The sequence below is a fragment of the Rhinolophus sinicus genome, linkage group LG02 (genome assembly GCF_036562045.2).
Source record: "Rhinolophus sinicus isolate RSC01 linkage group LG02, ASM3656204v1, whole genome shotgun sequence".
Classification (NCBI taxonomy): Eukaryota; Metazoa; Chordata; class Mammalia; order Chiroptera; family Rhinolophidae; genus Rhinolophus; species Rhinolophus sinicus.
The window spans coordinates 35,340,639-35,360,144 of record NC_133752.1 but is presented as its reverse complement, the minus strand read 5'-3'; the positions used below and the strand labels follow the sequence as shown (position 1 = coordinate 35,360,144).

The window sequence follows — 19,506 nt, the reverse complement described above, 5'->3', positions numbered from 1 at the left end:
GTAGGTCAAGAAAATTACTTGTTTGGGCACTGCCTTCACTAAGCTTAATAAAAAAAAATTAATGCCATAAAACTATAAAAACCTTAGTGTTCACATTTTATATACTTTTGGTAAATAATAGGATCATGGGGGGATATGCAAGGTGACCTTCTGAGTTCTTGCATTACTTGGAAGTACCACAGGGAAACTGTCAGGTACCAGGTGAGAAACCCTTACCCAATCAAAGGGAATTAGCTCTACTAGTTTTTTTTTTTTTTTTTTTTTTTTTACAAAAGGCTTCAAGACTGAGATTTTGCCTGGGGAATAAAAAGTGCTTGCTGCTTAAAAGTAAAAAAGAAAACCATCAAAAACACTGGTCTTGACTTTCTTTTTTCTTCTTTCTAAACAAATGTTAACCATTCTTTAATGTCCAGATTATATTTTACCTTCAACAAGGCCTTCTCAGAACATTACAGAAAATTACCCCTTGTTGAATGTACATAGTGGTTGACTCTCTTAGTTTCTACTTAATCACATTGTGTCTTATTTGTTTTCAATCACTCAAATGTCCTAGTCAACTGGTTTATAAGCACTTGGCATGCAGAGAACGATTTTTTTTTTTTTTGGTGGTGTTTTTTTTTTTACTTTGCCTGCATCTTATCACAGCGTACTAAAGGCAGCGTTTCTCTCTCTCTCTCTCTCTCTCATTTTTTTCAGGAAGTAGGCAACTAGGAAAGGGGAACAACGGTCCCTTGTCCTCCGGCATCCATGGTTGTGAAATAAACTGCACTATGCTTACTGATAACCATGCTCCATGGGCACAGAGGAGAGCCCACCACAGTCAATATGGTAATATGGTGATATGGCAATACGATATTGTGTGGCTGCAGCTAACTCCATGCAGCAGGTATCGCTCTATGGGCTACAGGGGAGGAGGATGAGAGTCATGTATTCTCTGTCATAGAGCAGATAGGACTGGGCAGAGGCAAGGATCAGGAAGAGATGTGTGACGGTGCTGCAATTACATGTGGTTTGCCCACTGGAGCAGGATCCCTGATAGATCCAGAAGGTACAGGGGTCAGGGTCCAGCCCTGGGCAGAAGGAGGTGGGAAATGCTAACTAAACTGGAAATCAGGGCACAGACAAAAGCGGAAGGCTTCCTTTTCACAGGGAACCTGGAATACAAGACTGAAACAAAGGCAACAACCTATTCATAAGGACAGAGGGACACAGAACAGGTGCTTGAGAATCAAGAAGGCCACATCCCGCCTCAGGCATCTGGACACCAGCCTATGATAGGAAGCACCCATCACAACTCACTTAGGCATAGGAATCGTTCCCAAATCCAGGCGTTCAGACTGGTTCTGATATTAGTCTTTTCCTGCCTCTCCTGGCTGTATCTCACCTCACATATATTTTTCGCATGCTTTTTCTGTCTCCAATTCTCTGAATCTCAGAAAGTGACACTCAGACATTTTATCACCCATTCTGCCACACCTATAACACTTCTCATCATTTCAAATAAGGTGATTACTTTGATGATAAAAGATAAGGTGTCCCTTGTCTCTTCCTCCTCTCTTCCCTATAGTCAGTAAAGAATATCTTCTTGTTTCCTGGGCTCTTTCAGGCACACAGGTGTAGCGTTTCAGACAGGAGATGCAGAATGCCCAACCAGATGTGGGTCGGACCCCAGGTCACCACTACCTAACTGAGTGACCTTGCGCAAGGCAATTAACCAGAGACTCACTTTGCATATTAAAAGTGGGTTGAGGACTGGTGATATTTACTTCGAAGTTTAATACAATTTTTTACAAATAAATGAATATGTACTTTCCTAGCATGAGATCTGACTCATCATAGGTTCTCAACAGATGGAATTTGAATTTGAATTTTAAGCTATAGCTTCTTTATGCTTACTTCTCTTGATAGTTTTAAATGCACAATCACACTATTCTTATATAAATCCACATCCTTCTTAAGGAGCATGATTTTGGATTACTGCCAATTATAATTTCTTTTAAAGCCTATATCTACAGAGCAGCAGCTGTCAACCCTGGAGAACAGTTAAAAAAAAAAAAAAAAAGCAGCACCTGGGCCCCACCTCTGACTAGTTGAATCTTTAACTCTGGAGATACAAAATTTGGATCAAACAATAAATGAAAAAGTAAAGGGAAAAAGAATGGTTAAAAAATGCTTAATTAAACCAAACCAAATACAAACAGCTTAAGAATTATTATACATACTATACAAGAGTGCAAGAGGGATTTAAAATCACTTACCTTTGTTATTGTATACATCTAAGTAATTTGGTGCTGAAAAAATTGTAATGAGAGAAGGGAAGCCTGTTGTTTGGCTTTTCCTGTACATGCGATACCTAAAAATAATAAACACAAGTTAAAAACAAGGCTAGTAGGAGAAAAACATGATGTCAAATTATCGATTTAGAAACAGAAAATTAAAGTTCAGTTTTACCATTCAAAGAGAACTCAATTACTTAATATTAAACAAAATTTTCTCCTAAAGTCTGTTATACACAGACATCAGTTCATTTCAGAGGTGACAATGAAAACACACAAACATACGTTCAATTTCCAAATAGGTTATTTTTAAGTTTAGCTGACATAGGGGAGGGTGGATTTTGGGGAAAAATCAATTAATTTCCATGTGTTCAACAGAGATGACAGAGGCTACTTTTTGCACAGGTAGACACCTGTACCTACCATGTTTTTCAGAAGTTGACCAATATTTTTGACATAAAAAGACTAAATAAGCAGAGCAATATATAAATCTTTCCCACTAATAACCAGGCTGATTATTTTATTTATTTACAATATTCTGTTACAGTTCTGTATAGCCATTTTGCCTAGACTATGTCAGTGATTTGCTTTTCAAAGAAAGTTTGGTTCAATCTATGGGTTTGAGGACTTGAAATTTTTTCTGCTTTAGAATTTTATTTGTTACCAATGTTTTGTGATGGCTGTAGGCCAAAGATCATTGTCTCAGCAGGGTGATATTTAATCAGTCAGTAATGAAACAGAACATCTGCAAGATCTTGTAATAACCAACAATCCAGTTACTTTTCATCTACTAAATGGAACAAAAATGGAACTCTAATCTTTAAAAAAATTTAAAAAAATACAGGCACCTCTGGCTCTTTTCAACCAAGGTGAAAAAGTATCTCATCACTTCTATGTAATAGATTTCAGAACTATCAGTTTAGAAACAATCCTACAAAGCATACTCATAAAACAAAATTCTATCATTCCTTGGGTAACCCGTGTCGGTTACTTCTGGCATGATTAGTTCACCTGGGTTCTAAAGGTATCTCAGGTAGTACCTTCAGGTAAATACCCACCTTAAAAGTTATAATTTTATAAATATTTGATACTACTTATCTCAGAAGAAACTACCTCTTAAAATATTTTGAAATGTTCTGGAAGTATTTATTCTGCTTATGGGACTGAACTTTGGGGGAAAAAAAATCAGATTGTGAAAGCTCGTAACTCTCTTAACCTAGTACCCTGGCTTTATAAATCATCACTGGCTATGCCGACAAATAAAAACAACCTGGATGACATAACTTCAATTTCCCCTAATGAATCAATCAACTGCTCAGTTTAACCAATCTTGTTGATATTAATTGATGCACTTAACAGATTTTCAAACAGGCAGGTCATTTCAGGTCTGAAGTGTGATTAAGATAAATCTACCTAAAATGTTCATTAGGGACAGTCAGTCAACAATGCATGATGACACCATTGCCCCTGACAAGTAATAATAATTATTATTTGAGGACCTGATTGGTTCAGTATATCCATAGGTTCCTTCAAACATCAGCGACAACTGCACTGAGCACAAAATATGGGATCAGTTCAAACCTGTCGATAGATTGCTTGATAAAAAGCTAATTTTTGAAAGAAACTTAGGATGTGCCTTGATTCAGGATCATCACAGAAATAGGCTTATTTCAGAGCTGGCATCTGTATTTCCAATTTCAGCACGCAGGTTATTCCAAAAAACCCAAAAAAACCCTGTTCCTTCTGTGGGGACGGAGCCCCAGGGAGCGGTTTCTAGGCTCTTGGCCTCACGTAGAAAGGTGCTGGCTCAGGTAGTAAATGGCCATCAACTGTGATTGGATGGCCATTAGCTATGGCTAGTTGGCCGTCAGCTGTAACCAGTGAGCCATTGGCCACTAATATAACTGCTGTGGCTACGCTAGCAGCAAATGGGGGCTAGCAAGAAGATGGTGGCTGAGCCTGCAAGCAGCACAGTGAGGGTTGCGAATTGTGCGGCTCCTGCTTCCTGCGTCTCCAACCTAGCTGCCAGCGAGACTATAGTGGCATGACTCCTGTATCTATGGCTCCGTGGGTGTTCCTTTTTGGCCTCACCATGTCCTGCGTTCTTATGTGGGAAGCGGGAGCAGAGTCTCCGCCTGTTACCCCGCACGACACCTTCTTTTTAGAAAATTCAGAATATGAAGGAACGATTTTAAGATTTGAAGGGAAACAATGCTTTTCAGTGGAGCCTACTGGGAAGGGTACTGGACTTCCAATCTTGACATTAATTATACCTATTTCTCCCTAAAGCAGATTTAATTCACCATCAAAGTGAATATATGATATTTCTTAGTTTTCTAAAGCCTTAAAATTGCTCCGCGTTTTTAAAATTTACCAGATATTACCAAATCATGTTATGCATTTATTAGTTAGAATATAGGATTTCCCCCATCACTTAAATGTCTCTGTTTTTGTCCTTTAAAACTCTACAGGGATCAGGAATGGTCTTCTTGAAACAACAGTGCCACATACAATATCTGTTCAATATTCATGTGTAATTTTCTTTCACATTGCTAACCAAGACTGAAAAGTAGCTGGTAATTTATACTCTTCTGGGGCAGTGGTAAGAGCAGGAATTGAAAGAAGAGGAACTATCCTCACAGTGTTTACAAAAGCCAGCTGAAAACTGTACCTGTTCAAGCTAAAAATGGAAGAGCTTTAAAGGGGACTTTACAACACGTGTGCAGCTACTCATCCCCCAGGACCCTCCACAGTCTGAACAGAGTGAGGGATTTGTGACAAAGGGGGACAATACATGGTTCTCATAAACCCCCAGAGCTGCTCACCCTGCATCTTGGGCTTCATGGGCTCGGAGTATCGATAACAAGTTATTGTGCTGTAAAAATTCACAAACAGCCGGGTAACTGCCAAAGACAAAAAGAAAAGCATCTGTTATGAAATCATCAAAGGTAGCACATTTACCTGTACCATCCAGACCTATGTGACTGAATCCAGCATAATCAAACATACATCATTCATGAAATAAGCCTCTTGGCTCTCGAAGGACAGGTTTTCCCCTGTGGCAGAAAAAGCACCCACAGCTGTACTGTTTACATAATCAGAAAGGGCTGGAGGTGTATGAATTGGAAAAACAACACAGGCCATTATATAACAACACTAGAAAAATGTCCATTTATAGAGAAAAATCAATATTATCAAGGCTACATTTAAACACAAGGTGAACAGAAGCATAAAGATAACATGAGAATGGAATTTAAATTATAAGCCCCAATTTTCTCAAATACAGCATGATTTGCATTTGGATGTGTGTGAGAGCCTGTGGGTGCCACAGAGAGGACTGGCTTAGGCTAGGGAGTGGGAGAGAGCAAGTCTTCTGCGAAATCAAGTTAACAACTTACTTATATGTACATTAACTGATTGTATCACCCAAAATCTAAACAGAATTATGGAATTCACAAGGTTTTAAAATGTGTACTTTAAATATGATCAGCAGAACCTTACCTTAAGACTTATTCTTTATCTTGATTTAATAAAAATTCAATCAAGATGATCCCGTTTTCCCGAAAATAAGACCTACCAGGACAATCAGCTCTAATGTGTCTTTTGGAGCAAAAACTAATATAAGACCTAGTCTTATATTATATTACATTATATTATATAAGACCCGGTCTTATATTATAGCAAAATAAGACCAGGTCTTATATTAATTTTTGCTCCAAAAGACACATTAGAGCTGACTGTCCGTCCAGCTAGGTCTTAATTTTCGGGGAAACATGTACTGTCTATTAAGAAAGTCTCAAAACCAAAGATGAGAACTTCATTAAAAATGAAATTCAAATTACACACTAAGCTTGAAAAACCCTTTGCAATCACTTCGTCTCTGCTCTAAAAAATTTTAATGAGATAAAGTATGTCATAAAAATGAATCAATTGTAGATACTTCAAAGGGTAGAAACCCACACTTGTTTTCACATAAATAAACTGCAGATATCCACAAACATGTATATATGTATATATATATATATACTATAGGAAACAATTCAGCAATTATAAAAATAGCACTTTGCGGTAATACTTAATAGCATATGTCACTCAAATAACTTATTATAAAAGAGAAGTTGAACATAATTTTTTTTCTACAGATTTTGTAAGAAATAGTTGATCAATAGGAAAAAAAAATACCATAAAGATGGCATAGCCTTATAGAAATACTGATTGTAAAAAGGATTCAGTTCTTTGACAAAACTGGGATGTGAAATAAAAAATAGTCTTTGAGCATGTGCACACATTTGCATGTATATGCACACGTGTATGTGCGTTCTAGAATATTCTAAATATACTGTCCCTACTTTAAGCCATTTACTTATATTTCTTGTGCCCTCACAATGCTTCTTTAAAAAGACAATTTATTGCCTTGCTTTTACACTGTAAGACAGATTGTTTGCCTAGGTTTGTAACCTTTTTGCCCGTGGGGAAATAGCTTGGCTGCTTTTATTTTATTTTTTTTCCTTTTGGAAGAACTTAGGTTAATATTATGAAAACATAATTTTAATATATTTTCTTCATGCTAAGTTTGATACTTTATGTATTTAAACTAAGTTTTCCTCCACAGAAATGTATCTCTGATTTTTAATGGAAATCTGAAGAAAATAAAATTAACCTAACAGCATTCTGTTAACAGCATAAAGTGGCATACACTTGCATTATTTCTTGAAGGAAACAGTTGGAAGAAAATATTTAGAAATTTAAAAGCATACACAAGCAAATACTCAAACTTCCTAAGAATTACAAACATTTTTCTAAATAAATTTAGAAAATACTTGAGTATCAACTAGATTCCCATTATTGGTAAACTACCTGCCTAGGATACAGTAAAGGTTTTAATAACATTAAGGGGAAAAAATCCTTATAATATTTTTACGCTTTTTTAATAGAAATGATAAACCAAAAAGTGTTCAAGTTGAAAAGCATTTAAACTAAGATATATGTAGAATGGTAGAAAAAGCAGAGTTCACAACACCTTAACCACCATAGAGAGAGCTGAAAATCATTTATTCATCAATAATTTATCTAAGGGTCACTGGTGAATTTGTTCCATTTGTTAGAAGATTGTATTATGCACAATGATGGGTGGTATGTTAAGTGTAAGGTGCGGTTTCTGTCTTGAGGGTATTTACAATCTAGGTAGGAAGGTAAAGCATATTTCTGTAATTTAAGAAACTACTTAAGAATAAAATACATTTAAGATAAAATGGTACAAGTTTTCTTGAGACAAAAAGCAAGAAAGCACATGGGTCTGAGGAAAATTTTTGAAACACATCTATCTCATATCAGATCTTTTCTTTTCCTCCTCCTCTTTGCATTAATAAGGTGAAACTTTTGTGTTCTGTGCCCACCAAGGAGAGAGAACCCCTCTTCCTCCAGGCTAATCAGTCCAAGTCGGGGCCATGGCCTAAGCAGAGCACCGGCTGGGTCTCAGCCCTGCTCACACCCCTTCATGGACACCCTTGTCAGGCACAAGCTATCTGTAGAGGGTAACCCTGGAATGCTTTTGTTTAACCGAGTGGCCTGAGCATGTCTTAAACCAGACTTGCTGCAAGGATTGGTGAAGGCCAGTGATGCTTTCAGCTTTGTAATACTCATTTATCGTGTTTCCCTGAAAATAAGACCTAGCCAGACCATCACCTCTAATGTGTCTTTTGGAGCAAAAATTAATGTAAGACTGGGTCTTATTATGTTATATAAGACCCGGTCTTATTTTATTATAAGACCGGGTCTTATATTAATTTTTGCTTCAAAAGATGCATTACAGCTGATGGTCTGGCTAGGTCTTATTTTGGGGGAAACACGCTACCAGCACACATTGCTGTGTTTGGGGAAGGTGTATCACCTTCTCTGAAAATGCTGTTTTCTCTTGGAACATAAGCCCTAGAGAATGCATCTTCTCTGAGTAGAAAGGTAGCTGAAAATTTCCATGGAGTAGTGAGGATCCCTAGATCTGGGTCCTTATTCCAATTTCCTGTGTAAACTTTGGAAAATTATTTAACTTCTTTGCTTATCTCATACAAATAAATTACCTCATTTGTAAAAATGCAGACAGTATTATTTATTTCATAGAGTTGAGATAAAGATTAAATGAGTTAGCACTATATGTAAATGTCCTAGTCCAGTGTCTGACTCACAGTAGTGGACATTTCACAAATCTTCGTTGTCTCCCTATCACCATGGTGTGGAAGAAAGAATGCATCAAGAATGGTGAGCCAGTGACCCCAGCTTCTAATAGTAGCTGTTACATTTATTAGTTGTGACTTGTGTTGGATACTAAAGGCAATGATGTATGGGGTTATTAGATAGGAAGGGGTTAGAATGCCACCAAGAGAGGGAGGCAGACAGGAAGTAGACTGAGCATGAACAAAGGTGAAGAAGATAGAAAAGACGAAAATGTGAGAAATGGTAGAAAAACTGGCTTGGCACTAGAAAAAATATCTATCATTGGACTCATTCTGTTAATTCTCTTATCTTTGTTTCTTGCGATATTAAACTATATTTTAGACTTTCATTTCACTCTCCCAGATTTCCGGCTCATTACAGCACCAGGCATTATTAACACGTTGCATACGGATCACAAGAATCTTCACGAGGGATTTAAACCCCGCTGTACGCAACGTGTTAAAATGCTTTTTATTATTTTATGCCCCTATATATACTTTCGCTCAGTATTTTTTCCTCCTGGAAAGTCCTACTCTTCTGCCAAGACTTAACTAAATTATCACTTGTGCAACCTTCCCTTCAAACCTACCTGACTCTAAAGTATACAAAATTGCTGGATCCACCATGTTCCCATAACACATAGATCCAATATATCACCTGCTATGTTGTAGTGTAAGTTATGTTTATATATCTGCTCTTTGGCACTAGTACATGCCTTAAGAGGAGAATATTATTTTGACTTCACATCCTAAATGTTTAGCAGCCATCTGCCAGTTTACTGGAGTTCACACACAACTGCCAGAGTGGCCTCCGCAAGGTGAGGGATGCAAAGGGTTTCTTTCCCTCATCAGCTTCGGCAAAGCAGAGGCAGACAGGAAGGGACCAGGAGGAAGCCCCACCCTCCCCTCTGGCAGCCCCACAGCACAGAGGGCTCTGCCCAGCTGTTCCTCTCCTCCTCTCTTTCCGGGGCCTGGCAATGGGTACTTCGCCCTGGGGTGTCCTGGCTTGGCCCAGATACTGTCAGGACTATCTTTTCCTAGGACTTGCTGTGTTTTGTTCTTTGCCCCAGGGTTCTCCACCTAATTTCATTTTACCCACTAGGGATCAAGTCTGGAAGGGCTCCAACTCTTCCTGCCAGAACTTCACCAGAGCTAAGTCTTCACTTGCATGGGGTGCCAGCTGCCTCAAGAGCAGTAACCAATTTTTACTTAAGGCAAACTTTTTACTTAAGTGTAACATCAATACAAAAAACTGCACAGATCTGAGGATTACAAATTGATAACCTTTCACAAAGTAAACACCCTTGTAACTAGCACTCAGATCAAGACACATAATGTTACCTGAACCCCAGCAACTCTTCATAGCTCCTCACTAAGGGTAGCTGCCATCCTGGCTTTTGACATTATACACTAGCTTCTCTAACGCTGAATTCTTATTTCAATGGACTCACCCAGCATATGCTCTCTGTATCTGGTTTCTTCCACTCGTCATTACACTTGTGCCATTCATCCATGCTGTTATGTGCAGTTTTGGTTAAATCATTCTCATTTGCTGCATTTAGTTGTAAAATGTACTATAATTTATTCTTCATTCTACTAGATGGACATTTGGGTTGTTTCCCTTTCTTGCCTATTATGAATACAGCTACCATGAACGATCTTGTATATGCCTTTTGGTACACCTATGTACACATTTCTAGTGGATGGAGAAATAGGAGAATAGCTTAGTTATATGAATGTTCAGCTTCAGTTTATACTGAAACTGCTAAATGTAATCTGGGGTTAGAAGTAAAGTGAGACCATTCAGGTGGTCATCTTTCTAGAATTCCCAGTGTTACCTCCCCTCGTGTTTTCTTGAACACCATTTCCCTGACTCCAAGAGGTTTTCACAATGACTCAGGTTGGGTATGTTGTACGCCCTTTAAAATCCAAGAACACTTCTACCATGAGGAATTCCGTCAACTCCAATCCATCCTTGTTTGGATTAGGTCCTCCAGCTGTGTGTGTGTGTGTGTGTGTGTGTGTGTGTGTGATAACCTCCACATTTATCACAACACTACACACCTTGCATTTTATTTGTCAAGTTCTGTTTATTGGTCTCTGCCACTAGACTATTATTCCCTTGAAGGTGGGGACTCTGAGTTATCTACAAACCTCACAAAAGGCATATATATGTAGCATGTGCTTAGCTAATGTTTGTTATAACTGAATGAGTGAATGAATTCTCAAAAGGATACCCATGAATGGGACAGTATGAATTGGGGGGGGGTGGTGAGAATGATGTTGTTCAATCAGGTGTGATTTCAACAGACTAAAAATGAAGATCTTGAACTTAGAGTGGGAGGGAAGAAAGGCAGGATGGTCTAGACACTGGTGATATTACAAGGAAAGGGTCTATAAGACGTAATGACTGATTGGTGGTCATTTCAATGGAAGGAGAAAAAGGGAAGATATTTGGTAGTCTACGTGACTGGAAGAATGAATTCTTAATAGAAAAACCAGGAAGACTCTCTAGCAGGGATAAAACAAGTGGGAAAGTGTTAAGCTTTTTTTAGGCAAGGTGGGTTTAGGAGAAGATGACCATGGGGCATCTTAGATAAATTCCAGCAGACAACTAGAAATAGAGAATTCAATCTCAGGAAAGATAAAGAAATGAAAAGGCTAGACATAAATCTGATCATCAAACCACAGAGGTTAACAGTCTCCAGTGAAGCTAAGGGAGTAACTGAAGTTCCTGGGAAAATGTGAAGAAACCGATGTCAAAAGCAGAAGTTGGAGGAGAATCAGGGTATGTGAAAAAGGAGGAATCAGAGGATTTCAAGGTAGAAGGGGCTGATGAGAGTGTCAGCAGCAGAAGAGAGCTGGCAGCCTGTGAACAGAAGAAAGGCTGCTCATCTGTGATGAAGAGACCAGTAGTTATTTGAATGAGCTTCAATTTGCAACTTCAAAAACACTTTTAAAATGACTGTTAAGATGTTCTTCAAATCTCAGAGCTTACAGGAACTTCAGATGTCTGAGTTAACTCCTTTTGAAGCAAGCTAAGCCTAGAACACAAAACTTGCATGATTCATCCAAAGCAGACATACAAACTGACAACCCCAGCACCTAATCCAGCCAACAGTTTTGTTTGGACTACATGAAAATGAAAATTTTACTTCCAATTTGTCAAAATTCTCATTAATCTTTACAATCTAACACTTGGCCTGTTTCAAGTATCTCAATTACCTGCCTCAAAATTATAGGCATTTGCGTATGCAAATTCTGGCCTAAGGTTATAAAGATATAATGGTAGCACTTGGCAAAAATAATGTTCTCAGGGATTCTTTCTTGTCACATTGCCTATTTTCTATAACTCATGAAAAACATTAATAAATTCTTACTGATGCATTTTTCTGTATAACTTCATTTTATTTAAACCATGGCCAGAGAATATGTCAGATCACGAATAGGGTGCCATAGCAAATATGCAAATACAATATAAACACGTAAACTATAACTGCGAATTGTGGATCAAAATAAGTGACAATAACTCCAACAGGTAATTGTCACCGAGTTTCTCAAGCAATTTTCTTGTTCCCTTGTGCCCCTCCAGGTCACCTTTATAAACCACAACCACAAAAGGATGCCCTGTCACCCTCAAGATGGCACTAAAAACAAAAAGATCAAAAAGCTCTAGGACAATAAAAGTCATTTTTCTCTTCCTTAGATAACACATATCCAGACTGCTTTGCCATTAGTCTATAGGTTGTGGATTTAGATATTCAGCATTTGTTATGGCTAAACATCATTATCTATTAATAACCTCTAATGAGAGGAGTTAAATAATCATTTTGTTGAGAACAAAATGTGAAAACACAGCATAATCCTCTAATTATCTACTTGATGGCCTTTATCTATGATGTAAATACATTTGTGTCTATAGTCACAAAACAAAAATACCATAACTTACATAAGTTTAGTACAAGGCTTTAAAATACTTAGATAATGATTTATTTGAACAGGAAACTAATTGAAGAGTTTTACACTATGTATTAAAGAAAGATTAATGCAATATTGCTCAGTATCAAAATCAAGAGGCTTGGATTTTGTTTGATGTTATATTACTGAAGCACACCTATGTAGTATCAAATAGGTAATTTAAACACTCATGGTGTAATTAGGATTTAACACCAGCCTTGAAAAAAACACCAGATTTGAACACTTGACTTTGATAGATTTCAACAATACTTAACTTTTCACCGAAGGTTTGAACATCTTTAATGAAAGATTACTCCCAAATTAATTAATGAAAAGAAACCTGAGTCTTCTCGGAAACACTGTACCATGCTTCTTCATTTCAGCCGAAATAGACTCATTGGACTTGGTACTCAAATTTCCAAAACAAAGACATTAATTGTAAACTTTCTGATAAGTAAGCTTGGAATAAACCTATGTATTTGTAACAAAAACTCTTCTTTGAATGATGCTCTACAGTGTAGAAGACTTTCTGTTCAGCAACTTCCATTTCCCAATCACATCAACAGATGAATGACTACAAGGCAACTATTTTTTTTTCCCCCACAAGGAAAACTGAGTGTATGGAACAAAATGTTCCACCATTGAATAAACCGATCAATGTTATGCAGAAGGATGATATCTGCTTACTCCAGAGACAGGAGGTATGTGGCTGATTATGTTATACAGAGTTCTTCCAGACTTGCCATTTGTTTAGCTGCCAGGGCTGGAATTGAGCATAAACTTCAGTCAACATAAGGTAAGACGATGTATTCTACAATTTAAAATTGATCTCAGCTTCTCCATGACTTTTTCTCCCCTTTCACATCAACTGTATGTCTGATGATAAAGGAAACTGAGGGTAATCGACTACAGTAGGCTAAAACTGACTTGAGATATCAGAAAAATTGTGAGGACATGCAAAAACCCAACTGTGTTGTCGATTTCTTTCTGAAATGCTCTGAAATGTTATGGAATGGGCAAATCCCCACACACTGGCAAATACAAAAATTGCTATAAATTTTTTTCAACATGGCTTGGCAATGGGCTAAACATAAATTTATTGTGGTACCTATATAGTAAGTTGCTGCTGATTTTAATTTTCCAGGAACTCTGATGAACTTAAGAAAATTTAAGGATAACTTGAATATATTAACCGATTAATTAACCGACTTAAATTGTTTTTCTGATCTAAGTTATGAAAACTGGTAAATAAAAAAAGTAAAGTTACTATGTATAATAATTAACCAAAAAAAATTAAGGCTAGCATTGGATTTTTTCCTACAATTCTTGAAATAATACAAATTTTCTACTAAATCCTACTATCTTCTTCTTCAGCTGTTTCGTCACCCTGATACCACATAACTCTTAGGCCTTTTCTAGTCGTCACAGATATTATATCTATATATTTATTTATATAGATATAGTTTTAATCTATTTATTTATATTTTCATTTGGGAAGTGCTAATTACCCATTTGAACCAGGCTTTTAAAGTGAACCTTTTATTTATACTTGTTTCCTAGAGAAATTATACAAACATCATAAATAAATCAAACACATCGACAGATATATTACAACACTTAGGAACCATGTGCTCCGGAAGGCACATGCTCCATCCTCACCTGTAGAAGTACGAACATCCCCTGACTGTGTTGTGAGTGAAATGTTCCTGAGTCTTCTCATTGCCAAAGTCCTCCAGCGGGTCTGACCACAGGATGTCGCACATAGGTCCATAAGCAGGTGGTTCTTTGAATCGGTCTAACTAAGAAAAAAAGAAGACAGAGAGCAAAATACTAATCTTTGGAAACTTGGAATTCAGCAAATAGAAGAAACCAGCATTCTGCAATACCCACTTCCTCTCCCCAACCACAACGCAAGGTGAACTGCCCTCTCCCTCTCTCTCTTCCTGTCTGCTCCCCTTCTGCCCTCCTTCCTCCCCATTCCGCTCTTCCTCCAATTCTCCTTCCTTCCTCCTTCTGATGAGCTCAGTTATTATCTGCTTTCATCTAACCCTTTACGTCCCTCTTGCCTCTTTAATTCTTACTCTCTACCCCTTTTCTCCTTTCTCCGGTTTTCCTTTTCATTTTCCTCTGTTTCCCCTAACTTATTTTCTCCACCTGAGTGTTTTAGTCATTACAGGTTAATGTGACTCTGTGTTTCATTTCTTGAGGAGGAGCTTTTATTTTATATTTGGGGAAATATCTACTACTGCTTCCATTAAACTGTGATACAGAAATCTGGATGAGAACAATTTATGGTGTTTATAGTTAACAATTGGATTTTGAGAACAGATGACTTTCATTTTAAGAGTAGGACTTGCTATATGATATTTTGTATATTCACTCATTAGGGGCTACCTTGGTTTCTAAGTAAAGTATAAGCCTATCATAGTTTACCTTACTGGTTACAAACCAAGAGTAATGATAAGCAGTAAAATAAACCCGAATTTAGATGGTCATTCTTTAGCTCACAGTTCTAAGCTTTATAGTTTTACCTGAAGGCCTCATATGAAATCTATTTTCCAGCTATAAACGTTTAGCAAAGACATATTTCAATTTTTAAAGGTGCATTTGGAAGGTATGAGCAATATAAATGACATTTCACCAACAATTTTATAACACTGTCTCTTTCCTTTAGTTTATTCTGACTTAACTGCAATTAAAAGATTTTTGAAGTTAGCAGATATAGTCTCTTGAAAAGGAAAGTATAAAACAGCTATGAAAACCCATTAAGAACTGATATTCTTCATAGTCAATACTTTAATATTTTAAAAAACCCCATAGGGGCAGTTGGACAGATGAATATATAAGACAGCCAATCAAATCCTCCCTTTTTCCTACGACATAAGGTGATGTAAATCATGGTTTTGCTATACACCATTTTTTTTACTAATATCTAAAAAGAATGAAGCAATATTTCACATTTTCAACACCCAATGAAAAACTTCAGTAAGACAAGACTATATTTCAGCCATTATGTTATCCATAAAATATTCAGTGCAAGCTTAGACTTGTTTAAGAGATTTAAATAATTTACAGTTTTGGAATAATTCAGTGAGGAAAAATAATACTTGTGCATAAAAATAGTGAATTTCTTTCTGAGAAGTAAGAACTTATTATTATGGGTAGAACAACAGAGGAGGGAAGATTAATATGAATCCCCAGCTTAAGGTTTGGTAAGGCAAGCAGAATACAGAATTTATTCTGGAAAACTTGCAAAGCGCATTCTAAAATTAATACCATCTACAATAAGAATAAGTAAACTAAAAGTTCATTAAATAAAGTAAATGTGGTGGAAACTCTTATTGACATATGGTCAAATGCAAACCTAAAAACCATTTTATGGCTAAGTCTAGAGCTTAATGACATATGCGAAAATTGAACATAATATCCGAAACATGCCAGTCCTTGGGGACAGTGGGTGATACTTTTAAAAACTGCTTAATTGATGAGAAGTTTAGTTATCTCAAGAATCCATCAGATTGTAGAAGAATAAATTAGTTACATTTAAGCAGAAAGTGGACCACTCTATACTTGAACTGCACAGGACTACATTTCAGCGTCCTGTCTCTACGGTACTTTCAACATAGAGCAAATATGAATGCTCTGTGCTCCGCAGAACTCCAGAAGCAGATGTGTAAAGGTGTTTTAAAAAAGAGGACACTGACACACAGAGCAGGAAACAAAGGTTTACTTAATGTACTTTGAATTTAAAAATAAAAATCATGCATGTGCTTTCTAATAGAAAGTAAACACAATATTAGTTCTACACTTGAAGACTTGAACCTTAATAACAGAGTATTGAGGTAGAATTTGAATGTTTTACTTCTCTAAATTTAGCATTTCTTTAAAAAACAATCAACTTTTAGAAGAATATTAAGCATAACCAAAAAGATAAAAGATGGCTTCTTCCACTACATGAAACTATCCCATATTATTACATTTTCTCATGAAAAACTGTATTTCCACATTCTATCTTACTCATCGGTTTGTTGGCAAAAACAACAGTAATAGCCAATGTTAAATTAAGTAGAAAAATACTTCTCAAAAAAATAGACTGTTTTTCACCTAGCCACTCAATACAATCAATAGAATATCCTCATTGCCTTTATTAGGTTGTTACTTTAAAGTTTTAAGCTGTAATAAATAGATTTTAAAAAATAATAATGTGGACACATTTTAAAGGTCAAGTTGTGATATTTCCCCAAGAGCAAAGCAACATTTTCTAACTATAATAAATATATCATGAATACAGAACAATGGGTTCTGTTTGAAACAAACCAAAGGGAAATGAAAAGGCATATTTTCTTTAGCAATCAAATAGTTTACATTTCCAATGACACATGTCATATGGTAAGATGAAGTTTTTAAGAAGAAAACTCTTCCAAGTATAAATATATCTTTCTTTCTAGGTAAAAAAAAATAAATAAATAAAAAATGAATACATAAAAGGTAATCACAACCACTTTAAATCGTTTGAATTCAAAAGGATAAAGTTAGTGATAAAGGCAGGGAAATTAATGTCTTCTATTTATTACTAAAGCACACAGAATGATTAGACTTGGAAAATAACAGAACTTACTTTTCTGATATCATCTAAAGTGTTGATCTCTGGAGACAGACCACCGTGTACACACAGAAACTGCTGGTTCATCAGGGCAGCCAGGGGCAGGCAGTCAAAGGCGTCCATACAGGCATCATAGACACGTTCTGAATACTTTATTTTACCTTTTAAAACATCATTTAAAAAAATTATTATCATGATTTCATAGCTAGGATCATTTCATTGAAACAGTATTTTTTGTTTGTTTGTTTTCAAACGTTTTGTTGCCAGAATCATATTATTAGCATCTAACAACACACGGCAAAGTTCCAAAACATGAATAAGACTTTTAAAAAAAGTTATATATTAACCTTTCTATCTATTGTTTTTTTGTTGTTGTTGTTCATATTTTCCTGTTTTTAGCAACTTTTTATATAGCACAGGAGAGAACTTTTGTACACATCCTCATTATTTATCTGCAGATATATCTAAAAAACTATATACACAAACAACTAGGAGACCAACAGAAAGGATGGCGACAAGGCTGGCTGATTTACCTACCTGAATGATCTTGTAGAAAAGCAGAGGGCAAGACATTCTCTAAAGTTGTTTTGGTATCACTGCACACTGCTTTTCTCTTACTGACTTACAGATAACATTTTGAGAGAAGTCTATGCTTCATTGAATATAGGACTGAATGACAAATGGAATTTTAAGTTTTGCTGGATAATGAGGAAAATTAAGAGAGGATGGAAGTCAAATGTATATGAAGTACTCCTCACTCCTACTATGTCAAAAGGAAGAAATCATCTTTAATTTTGTAAAAGCCACTAGAACCTAGTAAATTTACTGGGTCCAACAGGAGAGGCACAAGGTTAAATCTGCCCTCCATTTACTTTTCCTGAGACATCTGAAATTAAAGGGTAGGGTTATTATCCCAAACAACAATGGTCTGGCTATTTTTAAAAGGTAATTTAATCACGGTTTCTTTGGACAAATGACATCAAATATTCATTCAAATTTTTAGATCATTTTATAGAGAATTTCTAATTTTAAAAGATTCTGAATTCTTTTTATTCATGCTTAGAAATAAATATGGAATGACATAAAATAGTGTGATTTTTTCCTAAGTTTTTGACTTTGAAGCAATGGATCATGTTGTAATGTGCTCTTAGTATGGATTAAAATGTATGATTATTTAGGACTTATGGTGTTAAAGGAAGAGACTTGAAATATACTTACATTCTTGTTTAAATGTGAAATACTCTGTTAGATGTCTACATTCATGATTTCCACGGAGTAAAAACAGTGTTTTGGGGTAAAGAATTTTCAAGGCCCACAAATACAGCACACACTGAGAAAAAAATAAGAATATACAAATAAATATTTTTCCATTATACTTAAGCATCCCATTGCTGACGTATTAGAAAGACATGAACCAAATGTGCTACTATGACCAAAAGTCCCCAAAAGGCTAGGCCTTAATAAGGAGGAATTGAAAATCAAACAGAAACATTACTTTGGTACAAAGCCAAAGTTCATATATACCTAAAATATACACTAAGCATCTATACACCACAAGAAAACCATGGGCTGCAAATAGTTTATTGGAAGAAGCCTTGAAAATACACTAAAAATGAAAATATGCTGATGTAAAAGCATGGCAATTATGTGATTAGCAATTAATAAATAAAATAAAGACACCTCTCTATAAAGCATTTTTTTTTTTTTTTTTTTTAAATCAGGTAACAGAAATGGAAGAATTGGAAAAGAAAGGAAAGATAACATGTGGAAGCAAATCCTGACAAGCTCAGGTTGATTTGGATTCTGTCAGTATTTCCCATTATGTTCTCTGTTTCACTAGCCTTCTCCCCCATTACTTTGTCTTTTATTTCAGTGCCATTGGTATATTTTTTTGGTTTGTTTTATATATAAATATAATGAAACTGAAGCCAGGGAATCTCAATACACATGCTGCTAATAGCTACGGGAAACATTTCATGTACCTTAAAACTCCCAAATTAGTTACTTGGATATTGCAGTTGGTGTGAAAATGAGGGCCAACCATGAATTCACCAGGTTTAGAGGAAACCTATGTTGAACACAGTCTTCCTGAAATGTGCATTAAGATAACGGGATACTCAAGTACTAACATCAATTTCATTATCCTCAACTGGCATTCATTAAGAACCTACAGGGAACAGAAAACCACCCTTTGAAAACAAGTATGCTTTTCTCTCTTCATTAAGTTTATGTTGTAAAAGTGAAGCTAAGAAGATACAGAACCACAAAAATATTGAGAAAAGTCTGATTGTGGATGCTAAAATCTGAAACCAAAAGCACGCAATATTTACATTTTAATAAAGAGCTTTCCAACATATAGTAAATGTGATGGACAATGTCCGTAGGAAAAAGCTACTGGAAATTCATTTGTTGTTCTACCTGTGAGGAATAATCATGTCTGTCAGCTCATGTGACAATTTAT

The 19,506-nt window shown here is 36.1% G+C and overlaps 1 protein-coding gene across 2 annotated transcripts in view; it reads right to left on the bottom strand.

The window, feature by feature from the left end:
* Window positions 1-19,506, bottom strand: part of PPP3CA (protein phosphatase 3 catalytic subunit alpha) — a 296,871-nt gene that overhangs the window by 48,237 nt on the left and 229,128 nt on the right. For both annotated transcript variants that reach the window (XM_019757673.2, XM_019757674.2), the window contains exons 4-8: window positions 18,264-18,375; window positions 17,061-17,206; window positions 14,102-14,241; window positions 5,102-5,179; window positions 2,259-2,353 (exon numbers count right to left, since the gene is read on the bottom strand). In XM_019757673.2, coding sequence (XP_019613232.1) covers window positions 2,259-2,353; window positions 5,102-5,179; window positions 14,102-14,241; window positions 17,061-17,206; window positions 18,264-18,375 — 571 coding nt within the window. The remainder of the gene's footprint in view (window positions 1-2,258; window positions 2,354-5,101; window positions 5,180-14,101; window positions 14,242-17,060; window positions 17,207-18,263; window positions 18,376-19,506) is intronic.